Consider the following 19,862-nt stretch of genomic DNA (forward strand, 5'->3'; position numbering starts at 1 on the left):
CATCATCATCATCATCATCATCATCATCATCATGTTTGTAAAGGTTCTAAAATGGATTTCACTAAGGTCCGAATTGGCCAGATAATAATCTGACTGATGGAACACCTTGAGTATGTAACTTTTTCAACTCTTTCCCTACCTTTTCCCAGTCATGTAAATCTAGACTTACTAAAGTAAGGAACCAAATACAATGTTTTTCTATTACTTGTAATAATTCTAAAAGTTTTGCTTCACTGGCTTTAGCCCTGCCAGCCTTCAACAATTAGAGACATATATAGGAACAGCATTTCATAACACTGTCCCCATTCCCCATTGTTACCCTGTATTTTCCCGAGAGTGTCCTTACAACTTACCTGTGATGGACTGAGGCCTCTATTTCTCCTCAGGGGCCAGCAGTTGTTTCCTTACTTTATCACTATGGCAATCCTTCCAATGGTGCCCCACGTTGGGTGCCAATTGCTGAGACTAGCTTGACAATGAGTGTGCACTAGAGGAAGGCACTGCAGGACTTAAGAAAAAACACACAAGACACAACATAAAGAAAAGATGGATACAGGGGACTCCCAGCCTCTAGGACTGAGAGGCCAGATCTTTGCAGCCTCATTGTATTTACTTGTTTCTTTAATCATTAAGCAAATGTAAAAAAAATCACTAAGCATGGGCTCAGGTGCTGAGAAGCAAGATTAACTAAAACTTTTCAGGTATGCAGGAAATGGCTATAGGGTTCAGATGCTTCCCTTAAACAATCTCATCAGTGCTTGCTGGGCAGTGTTCTTCCCCCGCAGGACTTGGCGGTCCAAAGTCTGCACCAGAGACTCGTGTCAGGGCAGCATTCCAATATACGACCATTTTCCTACAAATATGTACTATAAAAGTATGCTTATTGGAATAAGAAAATGGTCATAGTCATGATTTACTTTTATGTGAAAAAGCAGGCTATAATACAGTTTCACAAAACTGTTAAAAATACATGAACAGAAGATTTTTTGGAGTTGGAACTGAAAGGACATATAGCATGTATCTCTGGATAAGGGGACAGCATAAGTTATTTTATTTTATTTTCAACTAATAATAAAGATCAAAAATTTAATTAAAAACAACTTGAAAGAAAAATCCTGCATAAATTAGCTCTATTATAAATTCAACTTTATCTTTACTTACCATTTTGCCTGAAAGGACAGCTGGACTGTTGGGTAGACTCCCTGGTCTTTACCCACCTCCAACCTACACTCAAGGATGACACATACTTAAAATCACATGATGGCTATTGTTTTTCAGGAAACTTATGAAGATGAATTATTATATGAAATAAATCTGAGTGAAAAAAACCTTAACACTTCACCTTATAAGATCAAGGTAAGTTCTATTATGGTTAATAACACAGATTTATTAGTCCATAATATTATAGTTTTATAAAAATTGCCAGTGAAGTGAATTCCTCAAGTCATTGTTGTATGTACATAACCTTAATTCTTACCCTTCTTATGTAAGCCCCCTCATTTCAACAGCTTACCAATTATAGTAAGGTTTTCTAGTCCCTAAATTACTCCCTATTTGGGGTACTGAAGTACTTTGACCTCCGCCTACCCTAAAAAGAGTTGATGCATCACTGCTTTGTAAATCAGTAGAACAAAAGAAATTTTTAACCTCAGTTATTTTAAAAAGATATCAAACCAAGTTCTGTTTACACAAAGAGCAAAGTTGAAAGAATTTTATAGTGAACATTTATATACCCAGTAATATATGTATGCTCATAATCATATCAAGATAGACATATATACATATACCCATTAATATTTTTATGCTTGTTTATATTATAATTCCTTGTCTATGCATCCATCCATTATTTTTATGCATTTCAAATTATATTGCAGACATCAAAATAATTCCCCCTAAAAAACAAGCATATCCTTAGAGTTTAATATTTGTTTAGTTTTCTCTTTTGATGTAAAACTTTTTGTAATGAAGTACACAACCATGAAGTATACATTCATGGAATTTTGATAAATGTGCATACCTCTGTTATTTAAACTCCTATAAAAATGAACTATAAAGGTTACTTTTATCTGTAATGGCTTTTTTCTTCATTCTTGAAGGCCATTTTTTTTGTAGATATGAAATTATGGGTTGACAGAATTATTTTTTTCTTTTGGTAAAAGAAACTGACATTTTCCCTTCTCCTGTGACTTTTATAGTCTCTAATGAGATTTTTCTTTTGCATAATTCTGACCCTTAAGGTGAGTGATTTTTACTCAGGTGATATATTCTCCAGGTTCTTCCCACAGTGTCACCTTGCTAAAACTGCCAGAATTTTTTTTTTGTCTCCTCTGCTTCTTGACCAAACCATGAAATCTGGGTAGAAAGGTTTCTCATGTGAGCGGGTTGATTTTGCTTATCTATTTCTAGCACATGAGGACTTCTTGGGATTGGAAAACAACCTGGAGGCTTCTCACTCACATAATTGGTTTTATATATTAACTGTTTAAAATGAGTAAATCTCAGTCCCTCTCTGTCTTCTTTTCCAGGGACTTCCTCGCCTCAAATTACAGTGAAACATACTACTCCAGGAAGGCAGAAGTGATCACCAAGCATCCTCATACAGTGGTACCTTATAGAATCTTTATATGTTTCTTCACTGAAACTATCATTTCCTCATGTGGTTTTGCAAGCCAATTCTAGCTTTACAAGCAGCTTCGGAAACTGTTACATCAGAAGTGAATCCTGCATTATTATTGTCACTGAATGATCCTAGCATAGAAAATATGACCTTTTGAGCTCTAAAGGAGACAGATAACTGCAAAACAAGTAAACCAATAACTACTAACATATTTTTCTTTACCAAACTGATTTCTATCCTCAGAAGTCTGGAGGAAGGATGAAGCAGGACACCAAAGGAGCATAGGCACTTTGATGAGGTTGTAACCAAGCTAAATGAATAAAACCTAAATAACTGACACGATTGAAAACTCTCCAGCTAACTGACCCTAGGAGAGTCACATCCACTGGCCCCACCCCCCTCATGCACCAGCACAGAGGCTTCCCCTCATTCTCCAAATCAATATTTTATTATTTTTTATTAGTACTTTTTCAGTGGATACAGGTTCTATTTTTTATGACTTTACTCACTTTTCCAGAACATGCTCTCTGCAGCATTCTAACCAGTAAAACCATTATTTTTTCTTTCAAAAAGGGTACTTTTAAAACCTATATTCTCTATTTAAAGCAGTTGTCAACTGTGAAATCTAAGTTATCATGAAACCTTTATCAAGTAGAACAGGGAGAAAAGTGGGGAGCATTCTGGTGTGCAGGGGTGGTGGTTGGCCTGTGAGGGTCTGAGGTCCCTGGAGGACCTTGACAAGTGCCGCATATAGGCGTCAGTTGAACAGATGAAAATGGTGAAGGGAGTTATTATCTGATGGAACCACTATGGATGGTGCATCAAGTAGGCTGTAATAAAGAAACTAGCTTGGTTGAAGGAGTGAGACTTAATTTCAACAATCATCAAAAACTTTGTCTTATCCTGTCAGAGAAAGACAAACAGCACATGATCTCAGTTATATGTGGAACCTAATGAGCAAAATAAACTGACATCCAAAACAGAAACAGAGACATGGATACATGAAACAGATTAACAGCTGTCAGAAATGGGGGGTTTGGGGGGCTGGATGAAGGAAGGTAAAGAGATTAGCCAAAATAACATAAACATAACACATAGACACAGACAGCAGTGTGGTGACAGTCAGAGGGCAAGGGGGTGGGCAAAGGGGGGACAGAACTCGACTTTGCTCTGGGCAGTGGGTGTGTGGTGCAGTATGCTGATAATGTTTTGTTGAGTTCTACAACTGAAACCTGTATGGTTTTGTGAATCAATGTCAGTCCAATAAATTTAATTTAAAAAAAAACAGCAAATGTTGGCTTGATTTCATAGACAACTCAACTGCAGAAAATTATAACAGAAGCGGTAGTTTGGTATAAATTATAAGATGAATAACAGTAGTAATATTACAGAAAATAATTATGCAATTAAAATATAAAAATTTTAAAGTAGTTTCAAAATTTTTCAAATGAAAGAATGCAATCAATGAGTGCATGAGTAAATATAAATACAGTTTGTAAGAATGAAATACTGATACACTGTAAACACAAAATATATAGATATTTTATTTATATATCACTCTATGTACTTATATCAAATAGTGTCTTCATCTGTTTTAGGATCACTGTTATTATCAAAGATCTGTTATACATGAGTATGATTATGTGGCCAGCATCAGCACATGCAATGGTCTCATGCATAGTATCTTTCTATTTTCTTTACAAATTTTTCTATGGATTTTTAAAGAAATGAATTTCTCATCTTTCTTTTTAACAAAGCTTGTAAATAGAATTAAGTGGAAAAAGGCTACTGTGTGTTTTCATCATAAGTATCCACTTTGTTCATTGTTTATGCTCACTTTTGACAAAAAGATGTCTAACGCCAGCCCTAAGCAAGACAAGTTTTTCATTGTGTGATCAAAGGATTCAGAGTTGGAAGACCCTGGAAATCTCATGTTACAGGTCAGGATACTGAAATCAGAGACTTGCTCCTGAACATTCTATTTGCTAGTGGTAGAACTAAGTCCAAAGCAGGTCTCCTAACTTCTGATCCTGTGAATTCCTACCACACTACACAGTGTTTTCAGTCTCCAGAAAGTAAAATGTCAGAAGTAAAGCCTGTAAAAGTTCTCTATATAGATCTGTGGCTCAAGAACAAAGTAGAAAGATATGGAGAGGCAAAGGGTAGGAGAAATAGAAACTCTGTCTCCCTTGATGACGACTTGAGTAGTTCTGAGTATTTTCAAGCACCAGAACCCCTTTAATAACAAAATTATTGCATAATAGTATTTGGACTTTAATATATACTCTACAATTAATCTGAGACTTGCCAGAGATCAACAACACTAGGTGAGAGTTGCTGCTCTATCTAATACTTCAAAGTAGAGACTGGGCCATCCAAAAAACTCCCAAAAATTCCATATGAGGTGACTCTTTCAAAACGTTATGAATTCAACCAAAGACCACATATTATCTCCATTATCTTTATCACTCAAAACACCTGGCTGCATGATCATGAGAATCTGCCATTAAATAGTTCTCCTTTCTTAAAAGGCAACATTAATAAAAATGAAATAGAGTGATTTTGTGTAGTAATGTAGTATTAAAAAGTCTTAACTATACATTATATTTCCATAGGGGATTCTTCAGGTTATATGACCAAAGGTACCTCATTGAACCAGTGAAATATTCAGATGAAGAAGAACATTTGATGTTCAAGTATGAACCAGAGAAGCAGTATGCTGCCAATTTTTCTTGTATAGAGCTCAATTTAACCAAGAAGTTGTTCCAAACAATACTACTAAAGCCATGGAAGACTTCAAAATGAAAGTGAGTGCTTTGTTTTTAAATGTTTTTCTCTATTTCTTTATAACCTTAACAGTATAATTATAAACCCAATGAATGAAGTAAACATATAACCTGAGTCAAACTCTTTATTGTTTGAAATCTGAAGTGTCAAACATTTGTGTTTGTTACATACATAGTAAGTGACTGTTCCTATAGTAAATCTCAGTTTGTCCCATTGATTTCAAGGAAGGAAGTTATCTACAATTATATGTATAGGTGTATAAAGTAAGGCTATAAGTGATTGGAAAGATGAAATTTACAATGTCTTGAAAACTACCCTAGATATTGTCTGCTCTTGTCCTCTCTGCCATTATAAACCAGATTCTCTCCCTTTTGTCATGTCAAATGTTCTAACTGTTAAGGAAATTGAAAGTAATAATAAGTTTAATTCTGGTGAGATGATTGCACAAGGAGGTCCTCTGTATTTTAGGATTTTCTCTACAACAAACTCTTCTCTCCTTAAATCCCCACTGTTGTTAGCCTATTAGCACTAAGAGTGTTCATTTTCTCACATATCCATGGTCCCAGACAGGGTCTGAATTATACTAAATCCTTAATGGATATTTTTTAATTGAATCAATGAATCAATCAATGAATAATTACTTAGTTCACATAAGAATGACCTAGTCTCTGAAATATCTGCCCCTGGTTTATTCTCAGACAATACACAGGTACATCAATGCATGCCACTGAAAGCTTGAAAACTTAGAATTTCTTAGTATTGCCTTTTTGTAAAAGATCTATAATTAACAACTTTTATATATGTTTGCTTAGAATTTAGACTACCGCAACATAGGAGATTTGGAGAGAGAGCAGGGGTAAATGGTAACCTATCAGTCCCGTTAGACTGACTATAGCTAATAGTCAGTTCTGGATTGGTTCTGAATTGTGTAGGTGGGTGCTACTTTTTTTTTTTACAAGAGCTTACTTAGTAAGCATTTACTTTGTACATAAAAAAAACCACTAAATGTTAAAAAGTAGGTTTATAACTTTTTATTTATAACTCATTTTATTTGAAAGACTAAATCCAGAAAAAAAGGATAATGAAATATGAAATATTATTTGAAGTTTATTACAATCTAATGTACAGGGTCACATGTTTTAATAATATAATGGGTTTTAGTTAGATAACTTCCTAGAGTTATTAACTATACTTCTATATCTTACCTTGTATTGATAAAATTAAAATTTCTTACATTGCAAATGTTAGCTAAGATAAATATCAACTGTTTTATAAAAATATTTTATGAATTTCCAGATCATCCATAAAAAAAAGTATATTGAACTGTTCATTGTTGCTGATGGTGACGTGGTAAGTTTTAAGATGAACATCTGCTCTTCATTCATTCTTATGAAACTAGACTTGTAATTCTAACAACAACAAAAAATATTAACCAGAATTTTATTCTGGGCTCAATATGTTTTTACCTTCCCAAAATGGATTTATATAAGAGATGATTGGGCCCTTTGGCAAGACAGTAGACTAAGCAAAAATAGAACTACCCATCTCAGTACAAATATATGAAAATGCTGAACAACATAAAAAGTTAAAACTATATTTGTACTCTGTAGTGAGCTCAAAGAAAAGAAACACATACACCCGTGAAACCTCTCCTAGTGCTAAAAATGAGAAAAACATCTCGTTAGAGTAATAAATAAAATTCAAAGGTTTGGTGATCCACAATATGTAGAATATTGTGCATGAAGCCCAGAGCCAGGAATGGCTGGCTCTTCCCTGAAAAAGGAACAAGAAAAATTCTATGTACTAAAAATGTAAAAAGAAAGGAAATATTTTGTCTGCTTGTGGCAAGGGCAGGAAAATATTATGTATGGTAAAAGCAAAAAATCTTAAACCTGTGTCATGCATGGTGTGGGGCATGATGTTATATATTGTTTTCAGATGCAAAAATGCCAAGCAAAGGTCTTAACATAAAAATTGATTAGAGAACTGCTAGAACCCAAATCAAACATGCTCTTTAAAGACATTTTTGTAATCGTGGATCAGACTAACCATGTGAGAAATAGTCAACCAATGCAATGAAAAGGAAAATAAGCTCTCTAAGAACAATAAATCATCTGATGATATTTCAGATTATAAACCTAACATCTTCTTCTAAGAAGATACACAACAAAAACAACAGGATTGCAGAAAAAGTAAGGGTTTTTTCTTCCATTTAGCAGAACATTTTAGGCTAAGCAAAAAGAAAAAAAAAGAATTCAACAAAAATGGAAAAGACTTGAACATATAAATATGTTTGATTTACTCATTTGATAAAATACCTTGTACACAGAAAATAGACAATATGTATTTTTTTCAAGTGCAGATAACATATCTTTAAAAATTAAACTGAAGTCCTGGCTGGTTGGCTCCGTGGTGGAGCATTGGCCAGGCATGTGGATGTTCCCAGTTCCATTCCTGGGAAGAGCACAAAGGAGAAACACCATCTGCTTCTCCACTCCTCCCCCTCTCACTTTTCTCTCTTTCTCTCTCTCCTCCCCTCCTGCAGCCAATGCTTAATTAGAATGAGTTGGTCCCGGATGCTGAGGATGGCTCCGTGGCCTCCACCTCAGGTGCTAAAATGTCTCCAGTTGCAACAAAGCAAGTAGCCCAGATGGGCAGGCATCGTCCCCTAGTGGGCTTGCTAGGTGGATCCCGGTGGGGGTACATGCAGAGGTCTGTCTCTGCCTTCCCCTTCTCTTACTAAAAAATTTTAAAAATTAAACTGATATTTTGCCACAAAGAAGGTAAAAGGAAATAAGAAAGAGTAGATATTATAGAGATTACTTTTTTAAAAAACTAGAACCAGATTTGAAACTATAACAAAATTATTAAATGAATCCATTAAAAGATCATTGGTTTGAAAATTAAAAGCAAAATATATTTTCAAATATTAAGTGACTAAAAAAATACACCTGAAATTATGACATATTTATAGCAAAAAAAAAAAAAAAGAGAAAAGACTAGTATAAATAAAATTTATTAGATGTGAGTGGCATAGCCGTTTTTAGTAGGACATTTGAGGACAAACATTTCTATTAAAAAAAGACAAGAAAGCCTGACCAGGAAGTGGCGCAGTAGATAGAGCATCAGGTTGGGACACCGAGGACTCAGGTTTGAAACCCCGAGGTCAGCGGCTTGAGTGCAGGGTCACTGGCTTGAGCATGGGAACATAGACATGACCTCATTTATGCTGGCTTGAGACCAAGATCGCTGGCTTGAGCAAAGGGTACCTCTCTCTGCTGTAGCCCCCCAGTCAAAGCAGATATGAGAAAGCAATCAATGAACAACTAAGGAGCCACAACGAAGAATTGATATTTCTCATCTCTCTCCCTTTCTGTCTGTCTGTCCCTACCTGTCCCTCTCTCTGTCTCTTTGTCTCTGTCACAAAAATAAAAAAGAACAAGTGTAATGAACTATGAGTCAGATAGAAAATAAAACACAGTAAATTCAAAAAATATAGAAGGAAGAAAATGATTTTGACAATGAGTAAAACTAATAAAAGATACAGTCAAAAAACACAATTGAGTAGATCAACAAAAACAGATCATAATTCTTTGAAAAGATTAATGAAATAGAGAAACTTCTAACAATATTTATTAAGAAAAAATAAAAGTACAAGTAAAATTAGAAATAAAAGGAAAATATCACTATAAACATTATAGAGGTTCTACATCATTTAAAAAATGTACAACCTTGAGCCAATAAATTTATGAGCAGAAGCATGTAGTATGTAATGTAACCTAGCTGACTCAAAAAGAAACAGAAAACTTCACAAAGATCATAACAAGTTTTAAAAATTAAATAAGGAGTCCACAGTCTACGAACTAATAAAGACATGGCTCAGATGAGTTTAAAGACAAATTTTGTCAAAATGTGTTTAACAGTTAACCCTGTTAAAGTTTTACAAACTTTTCTGAAGACTAAGAAAAGAGGAAAAATTCTGCATATATTTTATAGTTATTATAACCTTCACATTAGTTACCTGCTGCTATTTAACAATCTACCTAAAACATAGTGTGGATCACTTACGCTTCAGTAACCCGACGACTGCACCGACCAGGTTGACTGGCTGATAGAAGACAGTGTCAGTCACTGATTGCGGGACAGTGTTGGGTCTCAGTTGGCCACCTGTTTCCAGCAGGCTTGTCTGTTTCTCACATCTGAGCTTGGTATCAAAGCATCAAGAAAGAAGCCTGGCTCGGTGTTTCAGAGCTTTGCAAACTTCGGTTTGTATTACATTTATTAATATTTCATTCACCAAAGTCACATGGCTAAGCCTAGAAGTGATGTTAGAAGGAACTACACAAGAGTGTGGATATCTAGAAGAGAGACTCCTTAGAAGGTCATTACTGTAATCTATGGCATTGATAACACAATCATAAAATGAGGTAAAATTATAAGCCAATTTCACTTACAAACACAGCTTCAAATATCCTAAAATATTTGCAAACCCAGTTCAGCACATATTTAAAAAGTTTACATGATCATGAAGGTATATAATCATGCAATTTTTAAAACCATGTAATTATCTCAAATATCATATCATATCTATAGTTCAAAATTTATAATAAAACTCTCAGCAAATAAGAAATGGAAGAAAATAAAGAATATTTACCAAGATCCTATCTTGTGTAAACATTGAATTTAATAATGAAATAATGGAGATATTTTTCTACAAAGTTGGGAATAAGATACATCTGCTCATGGTAAATAGATTTTTTTCAACACATTTGCTGAAATTCCTAGCCAATGTTAAAAGAGAAAATATAAGATCTATGTTAATTAAAAAGATATAACATTATTGCACATTAAACAATAGGAGAAACTACAATTAACCTATAAATTTTCTAAAAAATGAATTAATAAGATCTAGGCACTAATCAATACATAGGCTTACATTAGCATTTTGGTAGAACAAGTTAACTAACTTTTTAAAAGATTGCTAACATAAACGTTATTCTTAACAACAATTGATTAGTAAAGACTAACAGGGTATTTTGGTAAGATAGACAAGGAAAAGCAAAGGCAGCTTTGGAAAACAAGTGGAGGGTTTTGCACGTCTTTAAGGCAGAGTGATGAGTTTTAAGCAACCAAACAGAGTGAGGGTGTGGATGTGTGTACTCAGAGGCAGTGAGCTGAAAGATAAAGCAGAACACAAATGTCTTATTTAATAAAGGCTTTGAAATAAATGTGCAAAGACCCATACCCCTACCTCTCCCTTACCTCATGGATAGAAATCAATGACTGATAAGTTACCCTGTTCCTGTGATCCTGAGATAGCTTCAGAATCTCTCTTAACTGTGTATTTTAGACAACCTTGCAAATTCATCCACAGGAATTCCCGAGTGAAAACATATTCGCCGTCTAGAATTTAAGGGAACGGTGGCAAAAGAGAAGCCTATGCACAACAGAAGTATAGAGGATAATAGAAACCACGATAAGACAGTTTAGAGAGAAAATGGTTAATATTAAATGTGAATAAGATGGCCAAGAAGATGAGGAAAATATGTTCAATGAATTGATAATTAAGAGGACATTTATGGATCTATTAAGAATAATTTCAGTGGAATAATAACAGTCAAGCCAATGAGTATTGAGTTGAGGATTGGATGGGAGATGATAATGGAAGAGATTCTAATGGTACATCTTTGAGGTATGTAGCTATTTAACATAATAGGTCAGCATTCAAAGGTAACTAAAGGATACTTGCAAGATTCAGAAAAGGCATATTTTTTTAGGTAAGAAGCTTGAGTATTTGCATTTGTCTTTACAAGATACCTTATGCTATTATTAAGTATATTTTATCACACCTAAATTAATAATGCTGAAAATAAGGTTATGATAGCAAAATAGAGAATCCATCTGTAAAAAGAGAACAGAAGTCAAAATAGTCAGAAGCAGGAAAACTGGTGTTGCCTTCCTAGTCTTTTCCCGGAAAGAAAGGAAGCCACAGTTCTGTGGCTCTTTCCTCACACAGACCGGCTCCAGGTGATCCTTGACTACATGCTCCGTAGTTTGTGACCACCATGGACACAGAAGAACTAGTAAAGTTGCTATCTTCTGACAACATAATGGTTGCTGTGGAGCTTTAATAACTTGTTTAATCAGTATGATAAATATGAATTCTAAAGAACGCTTGTTAGTTGACTTGATAAATCATGTAATATAATGTAATGTGAAAGGGGACAAAGTTAAAAATATTTAAAGTAGTTGCTAAGTTGAAGCATGTCTTTTGATAGTGCTGTGTCTATTTTATATAAAAAATATGTTTCTGCATAAGTTGCCCAGATTTTTAGCCGACTAGGAGGAATGCCAATGAACTTTTTTCTTTGAAAATCTGTTAATGGGTGAAATACTTTACTGAGTTAGCACTCAACTCCTATTATTAATAAATATCGGTCTGATGTTTCTATTTCCAGTATCACAGAAATAATAATCCTCAAAGTAAACTGAGGAACTGAATTTGAGGAATGGTCAATTTTGTCAACATGGTAAGATTTTTATACAGTTTAAATTAAGCTAATAATACAAATGGAAAAAACCCTTTTAATATAGATATTACTGAATTCTTTTGGTAGTTCTGCTATGGAAAGCCAAAAAGACAAAACTTTATCCAGTAGACTAATTAGCAAAAATTCATTAAAAATTCACAACAAATAAACCACAGGTCTGAGTTTTGGTTTCCTAAGTAAATGTCATTTAATACTTAAACATTTCAATGAGTTTCAAATATTGGTCACTAATCACAAAAATTTATAAAGCAATGTACAAAGATTTGAATACTCATCATTCATAAATCAAATCCACTATTTTAAATTACTGCTCCACAACCTTGCATAGCGTAAAGGTTTTCAAGTTATAATTTGTTTTTTATGTTTTGACACAAAAATTAGGAAAAATATTTTAGTAAAATTCACTAATGAGATAGGTTTGTCTAAAATAGAAATAGCTATAACCTTTCTTAAAGATAATATTGTAAATTGTAGATATTTTTCTCATGCTGACTTGCTCTAAGTCACCAAACTCCCCTATCTAGGTCAGTGGTGGTTCATTCCCCAGTTGAAGGACATTTGTAGTTTTTGCGATGATGAATGTGATTCTTTAAAACATTTGCATACATATATATGTGCAAACATAAATTTTAATTTCTTTTTGTAAATGACTAAGAAGCAAGAATGTGGGGTTGAATGGTAAGTATGTGCTCTTTAGCTGGTTCTAGTGAATTTTTATATGGTTTGCTTTTAATTTTCACTTAATTCAAAAATATTTTTGATTCAGTGGTTATACATGTGTCACTTAATTTCAGAATAGTTGGACATTTTTTACATGTCTTTATGTTAGAATTCTTCCTAACCATGTATGTTTTTCACTAGAGCTTTAATTTATTAATAATTTTTTTTTTACATTTCTAGTCAGATAATTTAACATTTATATCATCTCTGAGTCTAGTTTTATTGACTCATCTCTTAAACAGTGAGTTGTTTCTCCTTGCTTTTTTCTGTGTTATTTAATATTTTATTAGATACTGTACATTATATATAGGACTGTAGGGACAAAGGAAATTGTATTTATACCTGGAAATGTACACTTCTTCTTTTGGTAGGCCGTTAACAAATGGGATTGAATCAATCTTGCTGGCAATTACACTGGTTGAGGGATTTGCATGCTCTTGTTGCACAGTGCACCACGGGCAATTCCTGTAATGTTAGCTTGTGCTCAGAGTGGGTTCTGAGTTGTTGAGGAGGGAATTCCTGCTTCAACCTCAACCCCGGGCCTTCATCAGAAGCCAACGCTCAAAGGTCTTCCTTCACTTGCTTATCTCTTCTTCAGAGCAACCTATTCTTGGTTTTTATTCAGTAATTGCTGGCCTAGTTATGGGACCCAAGGTGTTTCTGTTATCCTGATCTACCTTTGGTTTTAGGAAAGTCCTGTCCATGGGTCTTTGGGTAAATATTTCCCAGCGTTCATGGTTTCCTCCTTTGGAGACAACCTTGAACTGCCAGGCCTCAAGACAGTTTCCTTCTTCTCTAGGGGTAGGTGTTTTTCTTGACTCTTTTTTCAGCCACAGTAGATCTTCACTTGAGTTCTGGAGATGTAAAGAAAAAGTTTGCTGCAGTTCATATAGCAGCTTAAGGTTTTGTTTCTCAAGATAGAAAAGTGCAGTAGCTCTACCGAGATAGTTAGAATGCATATTCAAGTTTAAGAAGCATTTCCTTATAGAAAGTTGGGTTAGAACTATGGTCAGTCTAAAAAGAACAAGAGATGCTAATGTCTACTGCCAGAAAGTCCCATTAGCCAATGCATATGCCCACATTTTGTAAATAATAAATAATTGTCTATTAATAACAACGACAACAACAACAAAGATGTTCTAAGGCAGCAGTTGCTCCCATCCTTCAGGCCTGTACCACCAAGGGAGAATATCTCCAGTCTCCCAGTCTGTCCTTCTCTGTGTTCATGGGTGTCCAGAGGAGGCCTGTGGAGCAGAGGGTCTTACATGCTCACTCTATCCCACATTTGTCTTTTAGCAATTCCTTAAAAATATCTGATGGTATCTTCTTCTCTGGCTGTTTGGCATATAGCATCTCTTCTCACTCTCTGCCACTGGGAGATGCTCTAGGACCATCTCTCTTCGAAGGAGTTTGTGTTCCTTTAAGGTTCAGGCTGCATGTTTTTGCCAATTACCTCCGCACTCGTGATTTCAACAAAAGATAGGATTTTGTAGCTTCCTTGGCTTTTTCTTTTGGTCAAGGAAGAAGCAGCATTCTTTCTATGTCCACCTTAGCCAGAAGCAGAATTACTCTTAAATATAAATCTAGGTCTATGGAAATTAAAAATTCTAGGACTTTTTATAAAATGTAGGGGCAATGTGAAGTGAAATGAGTATATCTAATAGTCATTTCTGTTTGCTCTTATTTCTTTTGTCTTTGTCATTACCCTAACATTGATCCAGATACAAAATTCAATTTCTCTCCTTGGGTTTTTATCTCCAAAGTTAGAATACATACAAAATTGCTGCATGTTGTTGAACTTTCATTAAATATTTTCAAGTTTAGATTGGGAGGTTATACCACAAACAATTTAAAGTAGCATTGCCTACAAGTCCTTGACCCTTTCAATCACATCACTTATCCCTGGCCTTTGATCCCCCATATTGCCCATAGGGGTGAGGCATTCACAGGAAGCAATTTCTATTCTGGCCCCAGATCTAGCTGGATCTAGCTCATTGAACAGTCTGTTCTCCAGAGTAAAATGTCTTTATTTTATAAGATACTTTATCACTAGAAGAGAATACATTCATAAGATGACAGATATTGTTTTCATTTGCACTTGCAACCAGTTTTATAAACCTAAAGCCCACCCATAAATGTAGAAAGTCCAAAAAGCCTAGGTAAAAATAATTTTTTGCTCTGAGGGATCTGACTTATAAGATTATTCCATGATAAGCTCTGGACAGAAAGGAGTGGGCATCACAGATTTGAGATGACAATTTAACTAAAGGTGTAACTTCATTAAAAATGAAAAAAAAAAGTTATTTTATTTCATTTTTTAATTAGATTTCACATATAAGTGGAATCATATGGCACTTGTTTTTCTCTCACTGGCTTATTTCACTTAGCTAACAAAAAAAATAGGAACAGACTCATAGATATGGAGAACAGACTGGCAGCTGTGAGAGGGGATTAGCGTTGGGGGGCTGGGTGAAAGACGGTGAAGGGATTAACAATGGAAAAAACCCACAGACACAGACAACAGCAGGGTGCTCACCAGAGGGAAAGGAGTGGGGGAGGAGAAGAGGGTAAAGGGGGGATAAATGGTGATGAAGGGAAACTTGACTGAGGGTGATGAACACAGAATACAATATACCGATGATGTGTTATAGAACTGTACACCTGAAACCGATATAATTTTATCAATCAATATTACCCAAATAAATTCAAAAAATAATTTTTTAAATAAAAGAAACCTAGTTTTCATGGTTATGAAATGGACCTTATTAGGTTATCATACTGACACGTCGAATTCAATATATCCATATGATATAGGTTAAGAAAAGCAGAAAATTAACACAAGATTATTGTTATAACAATGATATATGTATTAAACTTTTTAATATCTCTCTATTAATATCACTTAAGTAAGCTCTCCATTTCTATTCTTAATTCAGTGTTCATAGTTTATTATTCATTCTTTCTTCCAATCTAGCTGCTATGGAATAGATAATTGATACACCACATAGTTATTTGTCTCAAAATCTTCATAATACATATTTGCTTAAAATTGTCCTTTTTTGTTCTGACATTAAGTATCTATCAACTAGGTATTTATAAAAGCAGATGAAAATAGAGGTGAGAAGGCTTATGTGCTACAACTGTTTCTTCCTGCTTTGAGCCATCCACAGTAAGATTTCTTAGACAACAAAGTAATTCCCAAAATCAAACATGGAGAACAAACATGGCAGCAAACCATTGGTTTTTTAAACCAATGTAGACTTTCTAATCTGCCATAGAACCAACTCTTTCAAAGCAGAAAGATGAGTAAAGGACATTTATTCGACTATGTACTACTGTTAGTAAATTTACATTTTCAGGTCAGTTGTAATCTCAAAGGTTTACTGAATTATTTATTCAGAAACACTCTGAGCCCACTGCCCAATAAGGCTTATGACAGGTCATGGGGAAACAGACATTTTTAGTTTAGTTTCTTCGCTAGCCATGGCCATTCAACCAGAATTCTGAGAGATTCACACCACATTAGGTTTATCTTTTTAAAGATTTTACTTATTCATTTTAGAGAAGAGAGAGAGAGAGAAAGAGAGAGAGAGAGAGAGAGAGAGAGAGAGAGAGGAAGAGAGGTGGGGGAGGAACAGGAAACATCAGCTCCCAAATGTGCTTTGACCAGGCAAGCCCAGGGTTTCGAACCGGTGACCTCAGAGTTCTGAGTTGATGCTTTTATCCACTGCACCATCACAGGTCAGGGGCATTAGGTTTCAATAAAACTTTTTTTTAAGTCTGCACTTTTTGCTTATGTATCTCATGTATTAAAATTACTTTTTTAAATGTAAAATAATATAGTAATGGTGAGGATCCTTCTGCAACTTGACTTTGTGAACAATTATTTCCTTTTGAACAGATTTATAAAACTTTGGACATTCATATCACATTGATTGGCCTTGACATGTGAACAAATGGAGATAAAATAGAAGTAGATTCCAAAATAGAAACTACTCTATTGTGTTTTTCAGCTTGGCAACAAACAATCCTTTAAAAAAGAAAGATTTTTTATCATGTTTTGTTACTCGGGTATGTAACTGCTCAATTTTCCTGCATACCTATGGAGGATTAATAAAAAACAAAACAAAACAAAAAAACAAGTGAGCAACAACTAAAATTTTTTTTGTGTGTATTTTTCTGAAGCTGGAAACGGGGAGAGACAGTCAGACAGACAGACTCCCGCATGTGCCAGACCGGGATCCACCCGGCACGCCCACCAGGGGCGAAGCTCTGCCCACCAGGGGGCGATGCTCTGCCCCTCCGGGGCATCGCTCTGCCACGACCAGAGCCACTCTAGCGCCTGGGGCAGAGGCCAAGGAGCCATCCCCAGCACCCAGGCCATCTTTGCTCCAATGGAGCCTTGGCTGTGGGAGGGGAGGAGAGAGTGGGAGGGGAGGAGAGAGACAGAGAGGAAGGAGCGGGGGGGGGGGGGGGGGGGGGGGGGGGGATGGAGAAGCAAATGGGCGCTTCTCCTATGTGCCCTGGCTGGGAATCGAACCCCGGTCCCCTGCATGCCAGGCCGACGCTCTACCGCTGAGCCAACCGGCCAGGGCCCGACTAAAATATTTTAACGTTAGGTCTTAGCTACATAGAAATTTCCATATGCACTTTTTAATAACCTTTCTTCCTAATAGTGATGACTGCTAGAAAGGAAAAATCTAATATATTCATAGTCCTGAGCAGGGTTGAAAATGTCGTTAGGTAAGTAAAGTGCTTTTGGAATTCATTTACTTTACTTATTTACTTACAACACTAACCTCCTTCAGCCTTCCAGGCCATATGATTCCAATGCTCCCCCCAAATCAGCTTTGCTGAGGAAGCACCTTATTCTCAGCACCATGTGCCCCTCCAGTAATTAGTGGGCCAAAGGCATCTATCTTCTCTACTATTCAAACTGACAGAAAACTAATGTGAGAAATTAAAACTGCCATAGCTCTGATATTCCTAAGGAAAAGTCTGAATTTATCTAGAATACTCAGATCATTAATACTTAAAAATAAGGGTAACTTTTTTCAATCACTTTTGCCATTCAAAATACCTAAGCACACTACTCAGCCTATAGGGAAGTGATAAATAATTATGAAATTGGACTGACTTCAATCTTGTGCTTTGCACAGTCCTGTTGTCAAAAGGACTATTGAATTATGGAAAAACAACTTTGGAGCAATGGAGTCTTTTAGCATCTCTCATGATGCCCTTAAAGCTATTATAAACGTTGGACACCCACTTTATCTATCTATAATACCTGTGTTTCTCCTGAGATCTGCAGACACAGCCTGCAAATGTGCTTTTGACCATTATCTATATATGCAGCCCACAAAAATTAGGGGATATTTTATCGCTTCATATTCATTTTGAAATAAGCCCCAATTTTTGTGAGCAGTATATTCAGTCTGAACTCAGAATTATGAAGCTTTCAAAGCCTGTAATCAGAGGTCAGGTCCAGCTCTTTGTCAGAATGATGAGAGGGAACCAGACCTCAAAGTAATATCATTTCTAATTTTCATATCTGGGATGGCCAGTAACACATATTTCCATGGGAAATGTACCTGGCTTGGATATTCATCAACTGAAATAATCCAAAATTTTGAGCGGTAAAGTAAAATACCTCTATAATCTTTATAGTGGTCAAGATTTGCCCCTTTGCCTATTCCTTAGACACGTTATCTCAAAATACTTAATAAAATTGCCTAGAATATTTAAATGGGTGTAAGTGGGAAACCTTTTACTTCCATGAATGTCTCATAACTTCTCTCACCAATAGTATGTCTACAAATAGAGAAATGATTGAGTGTTGAGTGCTACTATATGTCTAGTTGGCATTATATTTGAGATTTCTTAGGTGTTGAGTTTCTTTTCTTCTGTGTTCACATAGATCTAGAAGTGGTAAGTCACTGTATATGGCATCATCATGGTGTGACTTTTGGTTTGAGGTGGCCAAGGGCAAAGTCAGAATCTGGACTGTGCTTCCTCAGGTGTTTCCTTGCATAGATGGTGTCTCCCAACGATCTTCAGTCTAGGAAGACCAGAATTCTATGTTCTTCAGAGATGTATAGGCAAATACGAAGACTTTCAAATATAGGAACAGGGACGTTTCAATCATAAAGGAAGAAATAGAACCCATCTTATATCTAGCCATATTTAAATTTTTTAAAGTTAAAATTTTAAAAGGAAAAGTTAAAAATTAAAAGGGATCATCTAGCTTGAACACCTTTTTTGTATTTAAATCCTTTCTATTGCCCACTACATGTGGCTCTCCATCCCATAATAGCTCTCTTTAAAATGTTCCAATTCTAACTGTTCTTGAAAGCATACCAAATTTGGGTTCCTTATTATACACATCTATATCTGTCTTTTTAGGTAAACTAGGGATAGTCCTATCTTCATAGGTAAACTAGGGATAGTCCTATCTTCACATGACAACTCTTTTAAATGTTTGATTATAGCTATTAAATTGTGTATTAGTTTTCATGGTTGATTAAACATTTAAAAATGTTTTCAACCACAGATAATTAATCACAACATCACATCTATTCACTATATTTTATTTTCCTCTCTGAAAATGTTTAACTTAATATTTTTGTTCTTTTAAGTGATTTTATCCAAAGCTTGAGTGTAGAGTAAACTAAAGTCAACTAAAATGGGACTCCACTCTATTTGGGTTTTTTTTTTTGTTTGTTTTTTTAGAAAGTACTTTTTATATGATTTTGGCTTAATATTGCATTGACTTTTTCAATGCCTCTCCTATGTCATAGGTTTAAAATGAGCTTAATATCCATTGAGGTCATTCCTAATTCCAGGTAAAAGAAAAGGCACTTTTATGTGCAAAGGCACTAGCATTGTGGGGGTTCACTGCAATTCAATCTATGTGTTAATTAAATTCCTACCTCAGATTGGAGAGTGTTTTCACTTTGTCTACAGTGGAAAGTGGCTATACACCCATGCACAAGGAACTTCCTATCCAGAGGGTATGTGCTTGCTCTTTTATTCCTCCAGTGTCGTTAAGGTGGGTAACGTTTTATTTATGTTATATTACTTAGTTAAAAGTTTGAAGTAAATTTCTGTAATTTTCTGTGACCTTTTGAAAGGGACTATGTGTGCATCCCTTCATATATTCCCACCAAAATATGCTATGATCAAACTGT

The 19,862-nt window shown here is 35.2% G+C and overlaps 1 protein-coding gene across 1 annotated transcript in view; it reads left to right on the plus strand.

Moving 5' to 3' along the window:
- Positions 1 to 1,260: 1,260 nt before the first annotated feature.
- The window catches only part of ADAM7 (ADAM metallopeptidase domain 7), a 97,713-nt gene continuing 79,111 nt past the window's right edge, over positions 1,261 to 19,862 (plus strand). The window contains 10 exon segments of the mRNA XM_066360233.1: positions 1,261 to 1,320; positions 1,322 to 1,356; positions 2,526 to 2,604; positions 4,216 to 4,292; positions 5,233 to 5,375; positions 5,378 to 5,424; positions 6,701 to 6,754; positions 11,863 to 11,934; positions 16,577 to 16,746; positions 19,639 to 19,723. Of these exon segments, the coding sequence (XP_066216330.1) occupies positions 1,261 to 1,320; positions 1,322 to 1,356; positions 2,526 to 2,604; positions 4,216 to 4,292; positions 5,233 to 5,375; positions 5,378 to 5,424; positions 6,701 to 6,754; positions 11,863 to 11,934; positions 16,577 to 16,746; positions 19,639 to 19,723 (822 nt within the window).

The sequence above is a fragment of the Saccopteryx leptura genome, chromosome 1 (genome assembly GCF_036850995.1).
Source record: "Saccopteryx leptura isolate mSacLep1 chromosome 1, mSacLep1_pri_phased_curated, whole genome shotgun sequence".
Classification (NCBI taxonomy): Eukaryota; Metazoa; Chordata; class Mammalia; order Chiroptera; family Emballonuridae; genus Saccopteryx; species Saccopteryx leptura.